The 20,551-nt window shown below is 41.4% G+C and overlaps 1 protein-coding gene across 1 annotated transcript in view; it reads right to left on the bottom strand.

Annotated features, from left to right (window-relative positions):
• Positions 1 to 20,551, bottom strand: part of SNX25 (sorting nexin 25) — a 92,140-nt gene that overhangs the window by 22,802 nt on the left and 48,787 nt on the right. The window contains exons 7-10 of the mRNA XM_054202529.1: positions 17,777 to 17,967; positions 11,143 to 11,274; positions 8,916 to 9,191; positions 3,502 to 3,657 (exon numbers count right to left, since the gene is read on the bottom strand). Of these exons, the coding sequence (XP_054058504.1) occupies positions 3,502 to 3,657; positions 8,916 to 9,191; positions 11,143 to 11,274; positions 17,777 to 17,967 (755 nt within the window). The remainder of the gene's footprint in view (positions 1 to 3,501; positions 3,658 to 8,915; positions 9,192 to 11,142; positions 11,275 to 17,776; positions 17,968 to 20,551) is intronic.

Genomic DNA, 20,551 nt, shown 5'->3' with positions numbered 1-20,551 from the left:
CGATGCCTCTTATAAACTTTTAGAATACGCAGTAATCTTAAAGGTCACCCCTGCTACTAAAATAAAAAACAAGTTATAAAGACATGTTACTATCACACTATCAGCATAAAAGGCACTTTAGATGGGATTATCTATTGCGCCCATATAGTACAAATTATATGTTTTATACAAACTTGAAATAGTGTTACTGAACACATCCTCCTTACCATTTTCAGACATATATGATGCAACCAAGAACCTGGGAACAGACTTCACTTCTAGGAACTTAGTTATGTTAACAATCACTCGGGAAGTTAGCACTTAATTCATTTTAGTTTTGGAAAGGGAAGGATTTACTATTGTAGAAGGCACACATTTAAAAAAGATGTTCCCATCAAGACATAAGCTCACTGTCATAAAGGACAAGTATCTCATCACATCAGCAAAAAAATAAGTAATCACACATACTACCAGGAGACTGTATGACAAGGTGGAAGCATACATAAAACGTGACATTAGAAGCACAGCAAAAGCAGCTGACACTTTTTTTAAAAAAATATGATATATCACATAGTCAAATTTATGACTCTTAGTTGTAGAATTTGCACCACAAGTGGTACATTCTACAGGGCTACAGCCATGCAGTCTTTTTCAGAGTTTTTGTCTCATGTAAGATGTAAAACATTATTTACACAACAGCAATATAACAGCTTTTTAGCATGTACCTTCAGAATAATTTTGTATTTTATTTACTATCGACATACAGATTGCTCTGCAGTCACCTTACACAAACTCCTATAAGTGGCATCCAGGAACAACCGATAAATAAGGAAGAACTGCTAAGGTTTCATCATAACTAAATAGCTGCTATGCTTATAAAACAAATACTGAGACTTTATACTGATCTATTTTATTATTCTGTTGCAAAGATGTATATATTTTCAAAGACAAAGAATATTTTAGGAGAAAAAAAAAACAGAGGGAAAACCCCACTACTTTAGAAGGGGTACAACCCCCAGCTCCCCAACAGCTTAGGTACATAGAGAGAATAGAGCTACCATTTCTCCAGAAGACAGAGGAACATACAAGTGATGCATCCATGTGAATACAACAATATACAAAGGTTTAGTTATGTAATACTTTTCATATCAAATTAAAAAAGCTAAAATTATCATGCTACAGAAACAAGTGGTATGGCTTCACTCACACATACACAAACATACCCACTCTTGTTTAGTACTTGTTTTGTACTTCAAATTCTTTTTGCCCGTGGCAGAAATTTTAACTGAAAACCTAGTTTTAAGAGCACCTCTTACAGTTTCTCAAAGTCAGTTTTATGTTCGCTCCTGGTACAGATCCACTGGAAATACGAAAGATCTGAACCAGTTAATACAAAATCCCTCCAACTTCCACATAATTCCTGGTAGAGAAGGAAGCATTCTTCTGTTCAGTAAAGCCCCATGTAATTTCAATAATTGTGTCACAGTTTTGATTGAAAAAAACCAACCACGCTTAGCAAGCACTAGAAAGTGCTCTGGGTGGGGAACATTAAGGTTTTGTTTTGCTACTGAGGATGACAAGGTTGAACTCTAGAAAGAACGTGGTCCCTGCACATCGACTGTGGCTGCACAGGATGCATGAGACTGGACTCACCGCCGCTGAGCCTGGGGCATGAGACACCCACCGAAGGTGGCACCACAGTCACAGACCTCCAAAGATCAAGCTGTCTTCTATGGCAGTGGGCCTTCTACGTCAGCGCCATTACCCGAGACTCCCTGTCATCTTTTCATGTCATCTTTGTACTCTTTATATTACACAGAAAGGACGGAAGTAAGACTGCTCCCTACAGAGCTTTTTTCTTCTAAAATTAGCAGCATTCCAGGTGCAACTCCAACGAGCAGCTTTCTCCCTTGACTGACTGGCATCTGAGCTGCACGGTGCTAGGAGCCACCTAACGATGTACATACGCGTTTTGTATGGGTCTCACAGCAGGGGCATTCAAAAAGAGAAAACAAACAGCCCAGGAACAGCTTGAGGTTAAAAAAATTCATACAAAATGTGCATGACGTTCTCCTTCCTATGGCACAAAACCGTGGAATTTTTAGACACATTTTTTACTTCATATGACCAAGAACCAAATTTTTACCTGCCACGTCCAGAGGAGAAAAAATAAAGTCCCTGCGACAAAGTGCTCTCACACTGTCAATCCTAACTATCCATTTAAAAGCTTCACAGGTAAACTGCAGTAATACTGGCATTAAAAAAAAAAAAAAAAAAAAAAAGTGACACATCTGCCCTCTTACCACTCTGAACAGTAGTGGCTGGATGACAAATAAGAGGTATCTTCTGCCAGCTGAGGCCACACAGACACATAGAGCACAGCAGCTGTGAGCGGGACACCCCAGAACAGCTGGGGACACATTTCCCGCTGTCGGCAGCAACCCCTGGCAGAAGGGGGAGGTGAAGGGACAGAGGGAGCGAAGCCAGCCAGGGTGACCCCAAACGCTACTGTTCGCGTCGTTCTCTTAGAGGCAGCCATCCCCAGGGCTGGGGCAGCAGAGAGTGAGCGGGGTGTCACCTTCTATGCAGGCCAGCATCTTAGCACTCACCCTCAGTGAGGGGACGAAGAACCCAGGTCCTGAGCAATGGCTAATGCCCAGGCACATTTTTGCCATCCCTTGCAGGAGCTCATTTTAGGGAGACGCCTTGGCTACTTGTTTGCCTCATCCACCATCTACCATTCGCAACCAACCTCATGACACCGGAAAAGCTCGGCCCAGCTGCGTCTGAACAACAGTCCTGTAACATCATCCCAGTCAGCAATGCAAATGAGTTGGCCTAAGCCAAATGCAAATCACTTGCTTCTGCCTGAATGTGTTCTTAGATTGCTTAACTGGTACACTTTGCAAAGAGGAAGAGAGACTTTTTATCCAAACCCAGAGAACCAAAGTTTTGTATCCCTCAGAATTGTTAGCTTGATGAAAGCGTGCCCTGCAGATTTCTCCTAGCTCCTTCTAAAGGAAATCAGTCACTTTCATAGGTTTGGGGTTTCCCCCCGCCCTCTTTATTTGAGCAAGCCAGTCACAACCGTAATTATGAAATGTGCTGTGCTATTTCAAAGCCAGCAGAGGGAGCGGAAGTTAAACCAGCACATCCTGCGCTGCAGTGCTGCGGCAGGGACACCCACAAGCTGCCACAAAGGATTACAGAGATGCAGGTGGGTAGAGACGTAAGGAAGAAATACTACTTGGCACCAACAAAGCAGCAAGACCACGGGGAGAAAGATCGTTATTCTATGAAAAACAAAGGAGTATAAATCATATTTGCCATTTTAGTTACAACAGCTTTAAAAAAAAAGGAAAAAAATAAGCAATTAAAACTAAGCTCTGAGGTCACTTTCTATAACAGGCTGATTGAAATAGCAATCTGACCTGTGCGAAAAGAGCCTGAGACAACTGGATACTACACAAACACACACATCATATGTATTTTAGAAAGACCAAAGACACTAAAGCTACTGACCTTTTTGTCGGGTTTTGGTGAATTACATATGGAATTTAGAGCCTGTTTCTTGTACTCAAGTTTGTCATTTAGTTGGCGAAGTTTATTCACAGCGTAACTGGCCTGTTCGTTAATTCTTGCGCTGCATTCGTCAGTAGCTTCTTCACAACCTTGGCTCTAGGAATAGAGGACAGAAGTGACTGCATCGCTAATATGAAAAAGGAGACAGTTATTGTTTGCTCCATAACCATGTTCTGTATAAGAACACTTATTCTTGATACAGACCAAAATGAAGGTATAACAGATTCTAACAGATATTCCAACCACCAGATCCAACATGAAAAATAAGCCTGTTACGAACAAAAAGCAATGGACAAAGCCTCATTACCATTTATACTACAGCTCTTTGGCAGCTCTTGCCAACTGTGTAAAATGACCTTCAAGCTAAGGCTTTAGTGTAAACGAGAGGAAGAATCAAAAGTTTATTTTAAAAGCAGCAACAGCTTAATAGTCATCACCAATATTCAGAGCCAGATAGAAAAGCAAATACTTAGCTCAGAGCTGAAAGATAAGGGGGGAGCACACCAAAAAAACCCTTCAGTTCTAACAAACAGTCCTGCCTCCCACAAGCCTTCATGAAACAGATTTGTCAGCCCGCAGAACAATCTAAACCTAATCCTTTCTCTTCATAAACAGATTTTACTGCTGTTTTTAGAAGTGTTAATAAAAATGTGTTAAAAGCACATACGCATTACCCTAAACTCACAAATCATTTTCCTATACTCATTCAGACAAACCAATAGCTTTTTCCATCTTGTGTACTACAGGCACGCCAAAAAAAACCCAGAAGGCTTCACACCTTTCCGTGACATTCTCTTTAACACCTTTTGGCATTTGCCTCGGCCTCCCCCTTCTTACTGTACTTCCCCAAATAGGCATGAAGACCTTGAGATGCAGTAAACGCAGCACTGTGATGTTACCGTTGCCACGTTCAAAGATCTTTAAGGTCTGCTTGTGACTGAATATATCTAAATGTATCTGTGGGAAGCTATGAATCTAGTCTCATGAAGCAGAGCTCTGTGTCATTTAACCATATTCCCACTGAGAAGGCTGTATCTTTATATAATTAACAAAAAGCTAACAGAAATAAGCCTGTACTAAATTCTGTGAGTTTTAGAGGAGACAATCCTACTGGAAGTTCTGCAGTATTTTACCTCTTAGTAAAAAAGTCTGAAGAGATACAGTAGCAAAAATAATCAATCTCCTTCGTGTGATCCTCGTAAGGGAGGATACCGTAAGTCAGGAGTTCTAAGCAAAGAAATCCATGCCCTTTTCCAGCTCTGCATTTGCCTGCTATGTGGCTGAATAAATATCGTTATTTCTATGCTCTGTCCTTGCTTCTGTCTCTTCTGCAGCGACTGTAAACTCCTCAGCTCAGAGACTGCCTCCTGGCATGTGTACGGTGCTCAGCTCACCGAAGGTGGTGGTTGTCTCCTGGGACTACAATAATACTAATACTACTACTACTACTAAACAACGCTGGGTGTTATTCAAAACGCTATTGAACAGAACCACAAAATAAAAACCCTTATACTTGTTGGGAAGCACAGAGGTCTAAAAGAATCAAAAATGCTATTTAATTCTTCAGTGTTGAAAAAGACTTTTCATATGAAGTTTGGTTCTAGCAATCAAACGATTGCAATTAATTACAAATCAGTAAGGCTCTGCTCCCAGAGGTAGGCTACATGACTTCTGTCATTAACATTTCAGACACTTAGAGCAAAAAACACTGCTGAATCACTACATTTACCACAAAAATGCTAGAATTATAAGATAAGAAGTTACCCACATTCAAATTATTGAACTTATGAAAGAAACAACCAACATACTCAAAGCTGAGATCACAAAGGATTGTGCTGTTTTCCCCTGACTGCTAAACTGATAACGACTTTCATTTCTGTGAGTGCTGCAGAAGAGACTTTGGGCTTATTTTAGTGATTTTAGCAGCACTGATGCAACCACCAGACCCTCTTTCCTCAAAGTGCTGAATGCAGGCAATTCCAAACACATAGAGGAACAGGAAGTTATTGGAAGTGGTCAGCATGGATTTACCAAGGGCAAATCATGCCTGACCAATCTGATAGCTTTCTATGATGTTATAACGGGTTGGCTGGATGAGGGGAGAGCCGTAGATGTCATCTACCTTGACCTTAGCAAGGCTTTTGACACTGTCTCCCATAACATCCTCATTAGGAAGCTGAGGAAGTATGGGCTAGACGAGGTGACAGTGAGGTGGATCGAGAGCTGGCTGAGTGACAGAACCCAGAGGGTTGTGATCAGCGGCACAGAGTCCAGTTGGAGGCCTGTAACGAGTGGTGTCCCTCAGGGGTCAATACTTGGGCCAATTTTGTTCAATATATTCATTAATGACCTAGATGAGGGGACAGAGTGTATCCTCAGCAAGTTTGCTGATGATACCAAGCTGGGAGGGGTGGCCGACACTCCAGAGGGCCGTGCTGCCATCCAGCGTGACCTGGACAGGCTGGAGAGCTGGGCAGAGAAGAACCTAATGAGGTTCAACAAAAGCAAGTGTAGGGTCCTGCACCTGGGAAGGAAGAATGCCAAACACCAGTATAGGTTAGGGGCGGACATGCTGGGAAGCAGCTCTGAGGAGAAGGACCTGGGGGTCCTGGTAGACAGCAAATTATCCATGAGCCAGCAGTGTGCCCTCGTCGCCAAGAAGGCCAATGGCATCCTGGGCTGCATAGGGAAGACTGTGGCCAGTAGGTCGAGGGAGGTCATTCTCCCCCTCTACTCTGCACTGGTGAGGCCACAACTGGAGTACTGTGTCCAGTTTTGGGCTCCCCAGTTCAAGAGGGACAGGGAACTACTGGAGCGAGTCCAGCGAAGGGCAACCAAGATGATCATGGGACTGGAGCACCTCCCTTATGAGGAAAGGCTGAAAGAGCTGGGACTCTTTAGCCTGGAGAAGAGAAGGTTGAGGGGGGACCTGATTAATGTTTACAAGTACCTAAAGGGTGGGTTTAAGGAGGACGGAGCCAGGCTCTTTTCAATGGTTCCCAGCGACAGGACAAGGGGCAATGGGCACAAGCTAGAACATAGGAAGTTCCGTTCAAATACACGGAAAAACTTATTTACGGTGAGGGTGACAGAGCACTGGAACAGGCTGCCCAGGGAGGTCGTGGAGTCCCCTTCTCTGGAGATTTTCAAGACCCGCCTGGATGCAGCCCTGAGGGATGTGCTTTAGGCAACCCTGCTCTAGCAGGGGAGTTGGACTAGATGATCTCTAGAGGTCCCTTCCAACTCTGAAGATTCCGTGATTCCGTGATTCTTATGTCTACTCATGACTTTTAAAGGAGCTTTGTCCAAGGGAGTGAAAAGTGATGACAGGTTGCAAGGAAGAAGAAAGAGCTTGTTCCACAAACAGCAAAACCAGCGGAGTCTGGCCTTGCCCTGATTCCTGTCTTCTGGTTTGATTCTCTCATGTTTAATCATTACTTACCTTTTTGTCCTCCCCTCCCACGGAGGGGAGGATGGCTTTTTACCTATCTAGCTATAACCGTGAAAATTATAGAAAATTAACATAGGTAATCCCAGGAAGCGAGGGCACAGACCTCCAAAACCCATCTAAACCAAAACCAATTAGTATTTGCTAACAATATGCTTCCCCCCAGAAACATCAGACTTCTCAGCTGTGCTTTCCTATACATGGGGAGGAAAACAACCCAAACTTATTAGCCAGTACTGCATTTTCACCAAAATTTGAAAGCCCACTGGAAGATTCAGAAAAAAGAATTTCTTAGCATTTATTTTCACCTCAAAGACCCTGAAGCACGGGACATTATGATTTCTCTATCACATACTTTAACAGTATATGCAGCTTCACACTTAGTTTGATGTTAAAAATGCAAAACAAATTTAACCATATAAGGAAACTTGGGAATGTATTAGTTTAAGTTTTCACAGGAGACACTGCCTTCAAATCTGGCACGTATATATCCAAGGACTCAGAGGAAGGACAGATGATGCTGATGTCAAAAATCTAATTTATAGTAAACGTTATCTGACAGAGGACAGATAGCCCTAAAGTGTTGTGTTAGTTTTTCTTAGAGAAATGGTTATCTCTGTTAGACTCTGAATCAAGTATATAAAAGAGATTAAAAAGCACAACGTTTAATACGTAGAAAGTTCTGGACAAAACCAGTAACAGTCTTTTCTCCCAAGTCCCAGTGATCGCAAAACACAAGGACAGAAAGTCTTTGAAGTCCCTACCACCCTCAACACGTAGCTGAGTCAGCACTCAGAAAAGTAGAAATGCATCTTGAATCTTTTATCAAGGTATACAGGGAGAAACAAACAGTGAAAAACTCAGCAAGCTCTAAAAGTTCATATTGGAAGTTATTTACTTATAACAGCTCATCTCTGCAGATTTGATGATATGCCAACTATGGAGACTATAATAGCTCACCTACAGAAACAAAAGTCATATTTAAGCAGTAAACACAAGAACCTTAGGTTCTAGAAAAATTGTTTCTAAATGGCAGAATGTAGATCAGCACGTCTGGATTCTGCTTCTTACTTGTCCATTTAGATCCTGGTTTAGACAAACTATTACACTTCATTGTGTTCCGAGCAAGTTCACACATAAAATGAAGATACTCATGCTGATCTGAAGTGGCAGCCTGACTGAAAGATGCTCACTAGACTGAGAGATGCTCTTGTCAAAATGTTCTTAGAAAAGCGTAACACAAATTCCCCCCACATCACCCATTTAGAGAACCCCCTGAAAAAACCTGCCCAAGAGAGCTGCCTTCGGGTTATTGCTCATGACATTTTGAACGCTCTGTTCTAGTATTTCCAGCCCTAGTGCTATGTTAATCAGTTATCTTCCAACATATCCTATTAGTTTATTCAGTAAGTTAATAAAAAAGCACTAAGATTATATTTTACATTACTTTTCTCCTCTCTTGCACAACTTAATACCTTTTCAGTACCTAGGAAATGCACAGGGGCAGGGACAGACAATGTCTAGACAGAAAGCTAGTGATGTTTCAGTGAGATTTCCCTCACTGAAAAGCAGAACGGTTGAGCTTGTGTGAGGTGTGTTTTGCATTCTCTGATACTAAAGAGCATAACAAAAGATACGGAATATAAAAGGCCTGGAAATCTGAAATATTTATTTTAATTAATTTAAAGTTTAAGTAGTCAGTCATTTTGTACCGTTTTGTTTTAAAGAGCTTGCAAACATACCAGTCTTACCTGATGAAACCGTAAGAGTGATGGTATTTATAAGTACATCAGAAAAAAAAGAAAAGTAGTCCAAAGCTCAGAGTCAGAAGCTGCTACTGCATGCTTTACTCATTGTCTTCAGATCACCTTAAATAACAGTGAAAGAAATCGTCCGTGTGACTCACCACTTCATCTTTGTCCTCAGGAGTCAGCTGCGCAGAACTTCTTTCTTCTTCCTTCTTGACTGATCTCTCATATAAATCACTGACAATGAATGAGGGGTAGTATCTGTCCTTTAGAGTTTCGTAAACATCTGCCTGAATTCTGTAGAATACTTCAATGCCTTTATTTCCAACAAGACTTTGCTGTATTTCTTTATAAAGGGATTTTTCCACAGGTATTTCTCTGCTTTCCACAAAAAAATTCTGATAAATTTCACTCACCAGTTGAGGTATTTCAGCCTAGGAAGCAAGGAGGCAGAGGGAGGGAGAAGAGAATAATGAGAAAATGTTAAAAATATCAGGATGAGTCAGGATCCAGGTGCATAATTTGAAGAACGATCAAACTAATTTCATGCCCAGATGTATGAGAACACATCTGTGAATCTCGTACTGAGATCAAGCACTCTGCCTGGGCACCTATGCTAAGCAGTCAATTTCACAAGATAAATATCGATATTTGTTAAGTGAAGAAACAGCTGTACTCTAAAATTACTACAGCTTCCACACCCACTGCTTTTAAAAGTATGCTCCAAAAGCTTAAAAGTATTAAAAGGAAAAAGAAGTCCTAGAGCAACATTGTGGTCACTGTTTTAAGTTCAGATTGTAGAGTTCAGTTGTATTGGCTCTCCTGTCTTCTGCTGGACAGGATCAAGTCACTTTATCCGTGTCCAAAAATCAATTTTTGAGGGGGAAAAGAAGAAGAAAAAAGCACACGTGGACAGACATTTAGCCGTACATGAGGCCAAGTATTTCCGCTGAGCGCAGAACAGTGCACAGGACTGAACTTTGCAGTAATGAACAGGAAAGAGAGGAAGCAATGCAGCACAGCCCACGATCGTCTCTCTAAATTATCATGTCTCTAAACTGACCCAGATTAAAAAAGTTTTATCCACTCCCCTGGTATGGCACAATGTGCTTGCCTGCTTCATGTGACAACATCACAGCCACATGGCTGCATGACACTACTTTTTTGTAATCAAAGCAGCCCCTATAGTGGCAGACAATCTTTACGTTCCGTGGAGCAACGGGAGCACAGTATGCTAGGACCTCTTTAAAAAAATGGGAAGTCTTGAATTAAGGCACTATACGTACTGTTTTGGGAGCAAGGAGGGAAATCACAGCTGAAAGGTCATAAAATGATTTGCACCTTCTCCAATCACGAGCAGTTTGCAAATCAAAACTGATTTATACAACTCTCTTCACAGTGCCTTTTTATAAACACTGCCTGACTTGAGTTGGTTGTTAGCCATTTCTTCAGATTGTTCTAATGGCTCGCTACTCGCGCTCCACAATTTGCCACTTTGGTTACAGGTTGTTATTTGTGTTTTCCAATTGACTAGAATCTTTTTACGTAGGAGAGTAATTAAATTACAGCGAATAAAAATTTTAACTGATAGTTAATAATGAAATTCATGTTTCATGCTAGTGTGAATACTGGAGGTTTAAAGCAGTCTCCCCCCAAAATCCACTCCGCTGCTCACAAGCAGCAAATTTGTCTTCTACATTTTTGCTCTGCACCATTGCTCCCAGAAACTTCTTGGAACTTTAAGTGATATTTCCTATCCCTGCTTTAGGGTTCTCATTCCTACTTTATTTTCGCACAAATTACAATATAGCATTGTTTCTTCCCTCTAGCAGTAGTGCGGCATTCCTAGAGAAACTTAGCTGCTTATACAGCAACAGAACAGGGAGAAGGCGGCGTCTTTTAAAGCAAAATCTCTCTTTCAAAAGGATTTTAAAAACATATATACACAACTTTTCACGGTTTTGGATTGAATGGGCTACCTGTAATTGGCAAGATGAGAAGTTTATGTACAGACTACCACACAGTAAGGTACTTTAAGTTTCACGTCAGCTGATAAAACTAAAGCCAATATATTACTGCAAGTTTTTTCTCTAGTGGAGGGGGAAATAATTCTACTACTTTTGCATATCAAGTATCCTTTTTTACAGGTCCCGTTGCTACGTAAAACAACAGTTAACCATCATCACAACAGTCCACAATTTTTAATTGCCATATTATCCTCAAACATTGACATGAAGGAGTTAAAAAACCTAAATTGCTTAGCACCCGTCCTATGCTATTGCTATTTTAAAAACATAAAGACATTTCCTAACATTAACATCACAACAAGCAGAGATTCCCGTTACTGTAATTAAACAAGCCACGTGGACTTGCAATTTCTTCCACCTTGTTAGCATTCTTCAGATACTCCACAGACTCCCAAAAACCGATCAAAGCCATCTTGTCCATCCTTTCCATGTAGATTCGGAAGTGCTCTCGGTATGAAGGGTTGGCCAAAATTTCTTCAAACTGAAGAATCTAAAGAGAAGAAAACCAGGAGTAAAATCTGGGAAAGTGCCTAACTCTAGCTTCTCTCTATCCCTCATGGGGAAAATATTTTCACTTGCTGTGCCCATCGAACGCCAGGCATCCCACAAACACGTGTGCTAGATTCAACTCCACAGACCTTCTACAGTAACAGGTTCACTTCATTTAAAAAAAAAAAAAAAAAAAAATCAAAATTATGCGTTGCAAGTATTTAAAAGATAAATGCATCTATGCTCCTACCAGACAGAAAAATGTTTCCACATGTTTTCTGTCCAGGAGGTAAGGACATTGCAAAGGACTAGGATGGCATTTCAAGTCCGTCATGAAATGCTAGCGCTAAAAATTTAACTTCCAACGTTCCTGCAAGGCAGAGGAGCCAAGCTGAAAGCTAACTGATTTATTCTTTGCTTGATTCAAACACAGAGTAACACCAGCAGTTTCCACGCCACAGGCCACAGAGCTTTGAGATGTGTCTCAATTATTCCCAGGGACACAGAGAAAGATGGAGCGTAGTTCTTCACCCTGGCAGCTGGGGCATTTGGTGGCCAGTTCCCATTAACTGTTATTGAAAAGCATCTATCAGAAATGCAGGCAGGAAAGAGTAGGGGCAGTAATATAATGCTCGGGACCCTTCCTGAGATGAGAGAGGAGGACGTACGTCAAGCAGAAAAGGAAATGAAACACAGACTTCCCACACGCACGCAGATGCTGCGGCCGTTAAGCTGTTGGATTAAAAAGCCATTATTGCTTCCTCCACCTCTACTATTTTTGTGAATCCAGACCTAACACCTAAAAACATGTTGCATGATCTTCCCATGTTGGATGAATTGAACAACCTTGGCTTTCTTTGAAAAATAGGACCAATTTTAAAAACACTCTACCAAAACCAAACTCCCCCTTCCTCTCCAACTCTCGCCTAGCAGCTGAACCAGTTTTCACGTAGTTCATTTAGTGCCATTGCTTGTGTCACCAGGAACCCAAGTACACCAGAGTGGTCTCGATCTCTTGCTTTGTACCTCACAGACACCAACCAACCCACACCCTTTTCTTTGTGTAAAAAAAAAAGAAAAAAAAAAAAAAAAGAAGAAATATATATATATACACACACACACACCCCACCAGATCCTTAAGCACTGGGGCTGAAGAATCTTAGCTTCTTTGCATTTTATAGCAAAGATAATTTGGTACAGAGCAAGATGTGAATTCCAACTGAGATGGAGGCATTAATAATTTCATGTTAATGGGTTTTCCGATACCTAATCACGCAATTCAGATCGTGTATTGGCATCTCTCTCTGGGAAGGCTATTTATTTTCCTAAACCTAGTACCTGTGAGAATCTACCACCAAGCTACATTTTGGAAAAACAGTTCACCGGACTCAAACTGTATGGGAGGAAATCCCATACATGTGCATGTACACAATTACGAGCACAAGTCACTTCCTCAACTAACTGAGCTAAAGAAGGTTCTTTAAAAACTGTAGCCACCTATGTTTCCTCTGAAACAGCTCCCCCAAATTTTGGGCAGCGTTTAAGTAAACTGTGTTTGTCTCAGGCGAAATACTAATCTTCATCTTCAGAGTTTGTCAGTGACAGTCACGTGCCATTCCTCTCTTCATCCTTTACCATACCAGTATCGGCTGGACATGGCTTGCCCTCAGCTTCAGAGCTATTCAGGAATACAAACATAAACTTCTGCCTTTCAGAGCTCACTCTATAATCCTCACTGAACAGCAGAGAGCCTTGCTGAAGCCAGGCTTATTACAGACACAGCCATCAGACTGCTGTCAAAGAGAAGAACCCAGAGATGACAATTCAAAGAGATGACAAATTCACAGAGTTGACAAACCACAAGTCTGTGGTTTAGCCTTATTGCTGTGCATCATCATACTTTCTATTCAATCACTTTATCAAGGACAATGATTTAAAATACAAGCAGAAGAGGGTCTTCCAGCCTCTTGAACAGAGATCTTCACCATCTCCGGGACTGTCAGCTCTGTAAATGACAGCAGAGGTAATAAATCACTCACAATGCAGAGCACGTGCCTTCACTTCTTGAGCAAGAGATCACCTTGGGTCTCTATGCCTCTATTGTCCAAGGTATCCCCACCCGGTCTGCCAGCAAGGGAGGTGATTAGCAAACATCCCCTCTCAAAAGTAACTGTGGGTAGGGGCTGCTGCAGGGAGCAAGGCAAATCCACCCAGTCCTCTCACCTAATAAAGGGCCCGTTGCACAGGTACCCCATGGTAATTCAAGCGGCGGTGCCTAACAATGCTGTTACACAAACCTCCTACTAGTTACCTTACAAACAGAAGTACTTTAACAAAATTAATTAATTAATGGACAGAAAAGCTTATTTAAACTTCTCTTGCAGAAATGAGACCTCACAAACTTTTTTTCAAGTTTTTGTTTGTTTAAGGCTTGACTATCCTGGAATTATTAAATATGCTACAAACGGTACTATAAACATTATTAAGCCTTCAATGACAACAAAAGAAGTTTTTGTGTTTGAGGTGATAAGTTATCATAAAATGCATGCAATCCAGGAAGTATTCTGTGGATGATCCTTCCTTCTCCAATTTAAGGAACGAGACTTTGCAGTAATTCGTAATCCTCAGCAAAAGATCATTTTATGACTCAACATCACCATGGATTAGAGTACAAAGCTCTAAGCTATGTTGGTACAAACGTGTGCATTAGGGCATGTGTGCACCCTCAAATCTAATAAATCTAATATCCAGTTAGCAGACATAATCTTAGAATTAGCAGCCTGAACAGCAACCCTTTGAGTCCTTTTAACTCGAGAGCAGCTTTGGGTTCAGAAAAACCAGTAGCTTTGCTGCTACATCAATTCCCTACTCCAACAGGAAAGTAACTCGTCTACCACAGCTGGTCACAGGCTCTGCCAACGACTAGGAAGGGGTTAGATTTATTTTTTCCCCCTACAAGCAGGGTGCTTTAACCAGCATCCCTAGCATAGGCACACAGAATAGCCTTGCTCCTGGCCCTACAAAGCAGAGACCTGGCTTTGGCAAGTCCCTAAAGTCAGTCGCAACATCTCTCTGGAGTGGAACGTAAAATAACTACTGAATTTGGAAGGGCCCGCACAGGCACCAGACACAGCGGAGATGCACTGTACTATATTTCTTTGCAACACACCAGTTTCCCATTTGCTACAACCACATTGGCCTATACAGAATAACCACAGTTATCATACCAAGTGCTGGTCATGGCACTGCAGATCACAGATGGGGTGAACAGAATTTGGGTCAGTAGTGGAGATTTTCTGCTGGGATGGCGGCATACAGTCAGACTGCAGGACTTCTGTTTTCATTTCTGGTTTGGTTTTTTTGTCTTTTTTTGTAGAAGACGGGAATAAGAGGAACGTAAAAAATAATACTGGAAAAACGTGTCTCTTTCCAAGCTGCATTTTAAAAAACATTAACTAATGCTTTCTCTGTACAAAGACTAAAATTAAAGCATATATTCTTCTTATTATTTTTTTAAAAGAGTCAAGTCATCAGAAGGCTATCTTTGTCATATACAGCAGTAGCTGAACCAAATGCAATGATTAGGTAGCTGTCACGAAGTATATACTGCATAAGGTACCTGGCTATTTTACTGCACATACGCTAATGGAAAAATCCCTGCCTTGAGACTCGCATGTTCATGAACACACTTCTGTCCCAAGACACCTCACCTTCGGGCAACAGGAGAACAACTGAAGCTGGCTTTCCTTATATCCCCAAATTCTGTACCATGAGCTATCCTGACATGATGTGATCTCACAACCTGAAGCTCAGAAATCACGGTGGAAATCAGTCATCGGTTAAATTGGCAGCTATCCACGGATGTGGTGGAAGCAAGGTCTTCTGCAAGAGTTCCAACTTAGTCCTCATCAGTAGGACTATGAACACGGACTGCCTGCGCCTCAAAATACAGTCGGGTGGTTTCCTTGCTATTTCACAGCTAGTCAAGGATCAGAACTCCTCCTACCACCTGTGGTTCACAGAGCAGCTCCACTATGGAGATGCTGTGACTCCACACATCCAATCTCACAGATGTGGTGATGTGGCTGCTGTGCCGAACACAATGGACCAAACAAACAGTTTGCTGAATAAACACAGACAACGAGAACTCAATTATTTACTGCAGTACTGTGCAGGTACAGTTTCTAAGAAAAAGGACCAAAACCACACTGACCATAAGTAGATTAGAATAGATACTTTATATATTACACTAATTCAAACTGCATTTTCTCTGAAAGCAGATCTAACACCCAGGGCAGAGTATAAATCAGTGTCACAGCTAATGACAGAATTCAGATTCAGAGGGTAGCTGGGGTTTGTTTGTTTGTGTATAAACATTTGATTATAATTCACACATTCAGGATTTCCCTGGAGAACCCAGTTTCAGGGTAATGAGGTGAGCGAAACATGTGCAAACTCTATACAATCCCTTGACTTTTATGTATTTATCAAACAGAAAACTGACACTGTTTTATAATTAGCTTTTGCTATGAAAAGAAAAAAAAAGTATTTCAAAGCACATAATTTTTCTTTCTTAAATCTGTAAGAGGAGAACACTGACAGCTCCACATCATCCATCTCCACATTTAAACCCATAATTAGAATATGCACTGGAAGACTTTTACCAGCAACTCCCCTACTAGTGCAGGAAAGAGAAAGCTTTCTGTAGGATGCAGAGGTGAAACCAAAACACAAGTTTAGGTCACTAGTCAATTTGTTCTTTGTTCAGCTAGTATCAAAAATTCCCCAAAGTTAGTAATGTATTCAAGTTTCTGCACTACACTTGCATAAAACAGGAATTCAAAACACTATCAGGAAATGCCGATTTCTGACCTATTTCATGCAAGTTGAAGAACAGAAGGCAAGCTTCCAGTTTCTTCTACACAAGCTGGTTATTCTGCAGGTTAAGTGCCAGCTTAACAGAAGAGCTGGCACAGCCAGACTCCAAAGAGAAATTATGGCCCACCAGCAGCAACACACCAACATTAGCTTATCTACTAAATCCCAAACAACGCCCTTCCCTTTTGCTTAGAAAAAAGGCCTAATTGTTCAGTCAATACTGCCCACATAGGAGGGGCGGGTATCCAAAATATCACTGGCCGCCTTGAAATAGGAACGCGGACTGCAGCTACCACAGTGTGGGAAGAGGGAAGGGGAAGAAGGAACAGTGAAGAGAGTTGCCAAGCCCTGGGCATTTTTCTGTGCACAGAAGAGAACAGCGTGGCCTCCGGCTCATCCGGCTTCCCCTCAGCCTCTTTCCTGGCAACAGAGAGTTGGGGACAACAGAGGAGAGAAGCAGTTTTCCTATTTTCCACGCTGACATGGGTGTGGAGGGCTTCTTTGTAGAAACACAGGAAAAGCTTAGAAGCAGAGCAGCCCCGGATCACATTGTTTCTGCCACTACAACAAATGCCTGTGCAAGGAGTCTTTACTCCTATTAATAGTACCGTTAACTCATATGGAGCTGCTTATGGGTATATTTGCAAGATATAACCCCGAGTCAGCAGCTCCCACCAAAAATCTATTGAGTCATAAAACGTGCAACATTAACAACAGGAATTCTTTTGATTTTAGTTACCATAATATTAAATTTCACTACATTTATGACAATCCCTGCCCCTATCCAGTCCAGCTTCACTACTTGACCCCGCCCCTGAACAGTCTTGTGTACCATGTTATCTATCCTGCAAAGTCCATAACATCTCAGCAGGCACCAAAAGTGCCATCAGTGGCTCATGTGGTGCTGCCACATGCTTCCCTCTTTCCTGTTCTCCTTGGCACCTCTGACTACACCCAACTTCAGGAAACAGAGCAGGACTGCCTTGGCACAATCTATGACAAACCATCTGAAATCATGCTTAAGGATGAATCCGGGGTATGAAATTGCTCTCTTTCAGACCTTACTCAATAGTAAGAACTATTTCTCTGTCGTGCAACTTCTTCTTGCATACCAGTGAGTTACAATCATTATAAGGACGTAATGAAAATTAAAAATCACTGCACGAAGAGATAACTTCTCTTCTACCTACATGAAAAAGAGAAAATCTTTCTAATTTGAATACATCCGTTACTGTGCTTTGCCCAAAGGGGACAGAGTAGATTACACAAGGAAGTCACTAAACTTAAAGTTTAGCAAGGATAAGTAGCCATGATTTTATTTTTGTAGATGCTGCCTAATACAATGGTAGTTTTTTCAATTCCAGACTACAATGATGTGGAAAACCAGCATTCAGTCAACAGCTCTACCAGAGCTTTTCTGCAACAACTGCCCTTAATTTCGTCAATTGCCTTCCACAAGTGTTTGCTTTTGAATAACTCAGTATTTGCAAAACTCACAGGTATTTCCTACAGCAAATATAACAAGTGCCAAAGAAATATTGCATATATGTTGACAATCTTTTATTTGAAGGCAAGTTGCTATCTTCAGAAAAGCTGCCACCACGCCCATATTAACTGATTTATACCTTCTGACTCTGAGGGCCATCGCCTTCGTCAGAAATGCCATCTTCCTGCTGATCATAAGCAGGCCCTCCTAGGAGCCTTATTCTCTTCTCGCATTGCTTCTTTGCCACTGTCAGCTGATTAATATACCTCTTCACATTGCGAGCCCTCAGTAGGTCAGCTTTCATTGCTGCAGTTTCTTTTCCTTTTGAATCTAAGAATAAAGCAAAGCAGAGACAGTCTTTTACAATACGAAAGCATCATCGCGCCATTGCCTCTGTGACCTGCCCGATCAGAGCATTTGTCATTGAGGAATCGACTATGCACATGAGCACAGATACTGAGAAGTCTGTATTTGAAACAGAACGATGATTTTGAAACATTCTCCAATGATACCTCAAGGGTTTATGTAAAACAGTTCAGGAAAAATCCTTATTCAGATGTCCATTGAAATCTGACCCCTCCAGCTCTCTTCCCATACCTTGCTGCAAGACACAGGCCTGAGACTTGTACTACGGGGTGTACGTTTATCAGATGGTGTTAGGAAGTTACCTACAGCCGTGGCATACGGTAACACCTGAAGCTGATGGCTTATGTGCTTTACTGAACGTAACACTGACTGCCTAGAGTCACAAGGGACGTTCCCTCCAGCCCAGTATGACACGTTCCCACGCATCTCATTTGCAAATTCAAATTTCTTGAGACTGATGTGAACAGCACATCCCACAGTATCTCCTCCAGACAACAACATTGACCAAAGCGCACTCAAAATGGTCAGATGACTCAGAAAAACATCTTGTAATGCTACATCAAGACTGCACAGTACTGTTAAATAGCAAAGTAACATGAAGAGGACAGTCAGTTGATTAAGACTTCGTAATAAAAGGTGTAGTGTTTGCGTATTCTACATTCCAGCCTTTTCAGCTAATTACCGGGGCCTAAAAAAAGAAACACCAGATAAAGCAGATTAAAAAACCCTCTTGCATTGAAGTAATTCCTGTTTTATATCTGCAGGATGCAACAGATTCACGCTGGTTTTATTGTCCTGTTGTTCAAGGATAATATTCCCGCTTTCGCAGGCTGCAACTAGAGCAAAGTACCTGGCTTGTACTTCACTCTGGATTAATTGATTGTTCACGGATAAATAAGAGAGATCTATTCTACTATGTTTTCAAAATATCAAATGCTCATAAAATGAAGTAGATGAAAACAGCGTTCCACTTTCAAAACAGTAGCTGTAAAGAAACAGCCAGGCAGCTAGGTTTGTGAGTGCAGACACAGGGTGATTTAAAATAGGTATTTTAAACACATTTCTAGTACATTAAGGTACCTTCTCCTTTTAGGACTGTTCTCATCCTTTTCTTTCCCCCTTAAAGCCACATGTAAGTACTGCATATGTTGACAAGTTTTGTCACTGGTATACTGAAGGTCAACTCAAGGTACACGGAGCTCTGAATTTCTACACATAATGTGAGTACAGATACTTTCCCAGTATCTTTTCCCGCATTTTTAGCCTCACTTCATTTGCTGCATGTATTTATGTACATTGGTAGGGAACCTCCCTGATTCAAAGACTGTTAGTGTTTTAACAGATAAGTATCATTTGCATCTGAGATACCATATAATAGTGAACTACGGAGATGAGACTCGCTGAAGCAAAAGATAAAATGAGTTTACCATGGGAAAAAAAAAAAAAAAAAAAGCCATCTGTTTTCCTGGCATGTTATCTCCACAGGGAAGTCAGAGCATTTAATTTAGTGTTTCAGTTCCCTGACCAGAGGTATACCAGTATTAATGAGAGAAAAAGAATGGAGAACAACAAAAGGCAGGAAGAGACCTTAGGGACAAAATAACTCTCCCTCTCAATTTAAAACATTTACAGCTAATACAAATACATGGACGGTAGTTTAAAGTGAAGATTAAACCCCACATTTCCCCTTCTGCACTTGACTAAGATGATTTCTAGAAGTTCTCGATTTCTCAATTGTTTAAATACTTTGGCCTCAAAATGCACAGCTGAAACTCCACACTTTGACGCCCCACAAACACTGCTATGTAATGATCACTCAGCCTACTGAAAACAAAAGTACGCTTCTTAGTGAAAACAAGGCATTCTTGGAGGATTTTCAAAGAAACCATGTCTGATTTACCCGAAGTCTTATCATCCTGTGATCGCATCAGGCCTCCAGGAGAGACTAATGAGCCCTACATCCCACCTGCTTCCGGTGATTAATTAATTTACTAGCAAAGTTCCTTCAAAAACCATTTGCCTCACTCAGCTCTTCATATCCATAAGGAGCCACTCCATGTAAGAAAAACTCGGGGCAGAACGATGAAGATCACGCTGCCAGCCTGTTCCTGCTCCACAGATAAACAGGACTAGTCACTGTGAAAGCCTGGCAGCAACATCCCTTCACAAATAAACAAGGGGCTGATGAAGAGCAGCCCAGCACGGAGCTGCAGCGCAGGAGAGATGGCGTGGAAGCCTGGACAAACACTGGACATGACTTCCCTCTTCCAAAGCACGAGCAATAAGCTAGCAGAGGTCAGGAGGAGCATTTTCATGTCAACTGGGGAAGGTCAGAAGTATCACTGGTTTCCTCCTAGCCCTAACTTCTTTTTGAGATTTTTGAGAATTCTCAGATTTTTCAGATTTAAACTGCTGTGGGTTTTAAGTTGTGGTTTGGGGTTTTGGGGTTTTTTTTTTGGTTTTGTGTTTGGGTTGGTTTTTTTTATTAAGCCCTTTCAAAAAGGTGTTAAGCTATAAAGTCACCTTCTCTTTTTAATCTAGTCTTGCC

The sequence above is a fragment of the Rissa tridactyla genome, chromosome 5, assembly GCF_028500815.1.
Source record: "Rissa tridactyla isolate bRisTri1 chromosome 5, bRisTri1.patW.cur.20221130, whole genome shotgun sequence".
Classification (NCBI taxonomy): domain Eukaryota; kingdom Metazoa; phylum Chordata; class Aves; order Charadriiformes; family Laridae; genus Rissa; species Rissa tridactyla.
The sequence above is the reverse complement of the archived record's forward strand: the minus strand, read 5'-3'. Positions and strand labels throughout refer to the sequence as shown.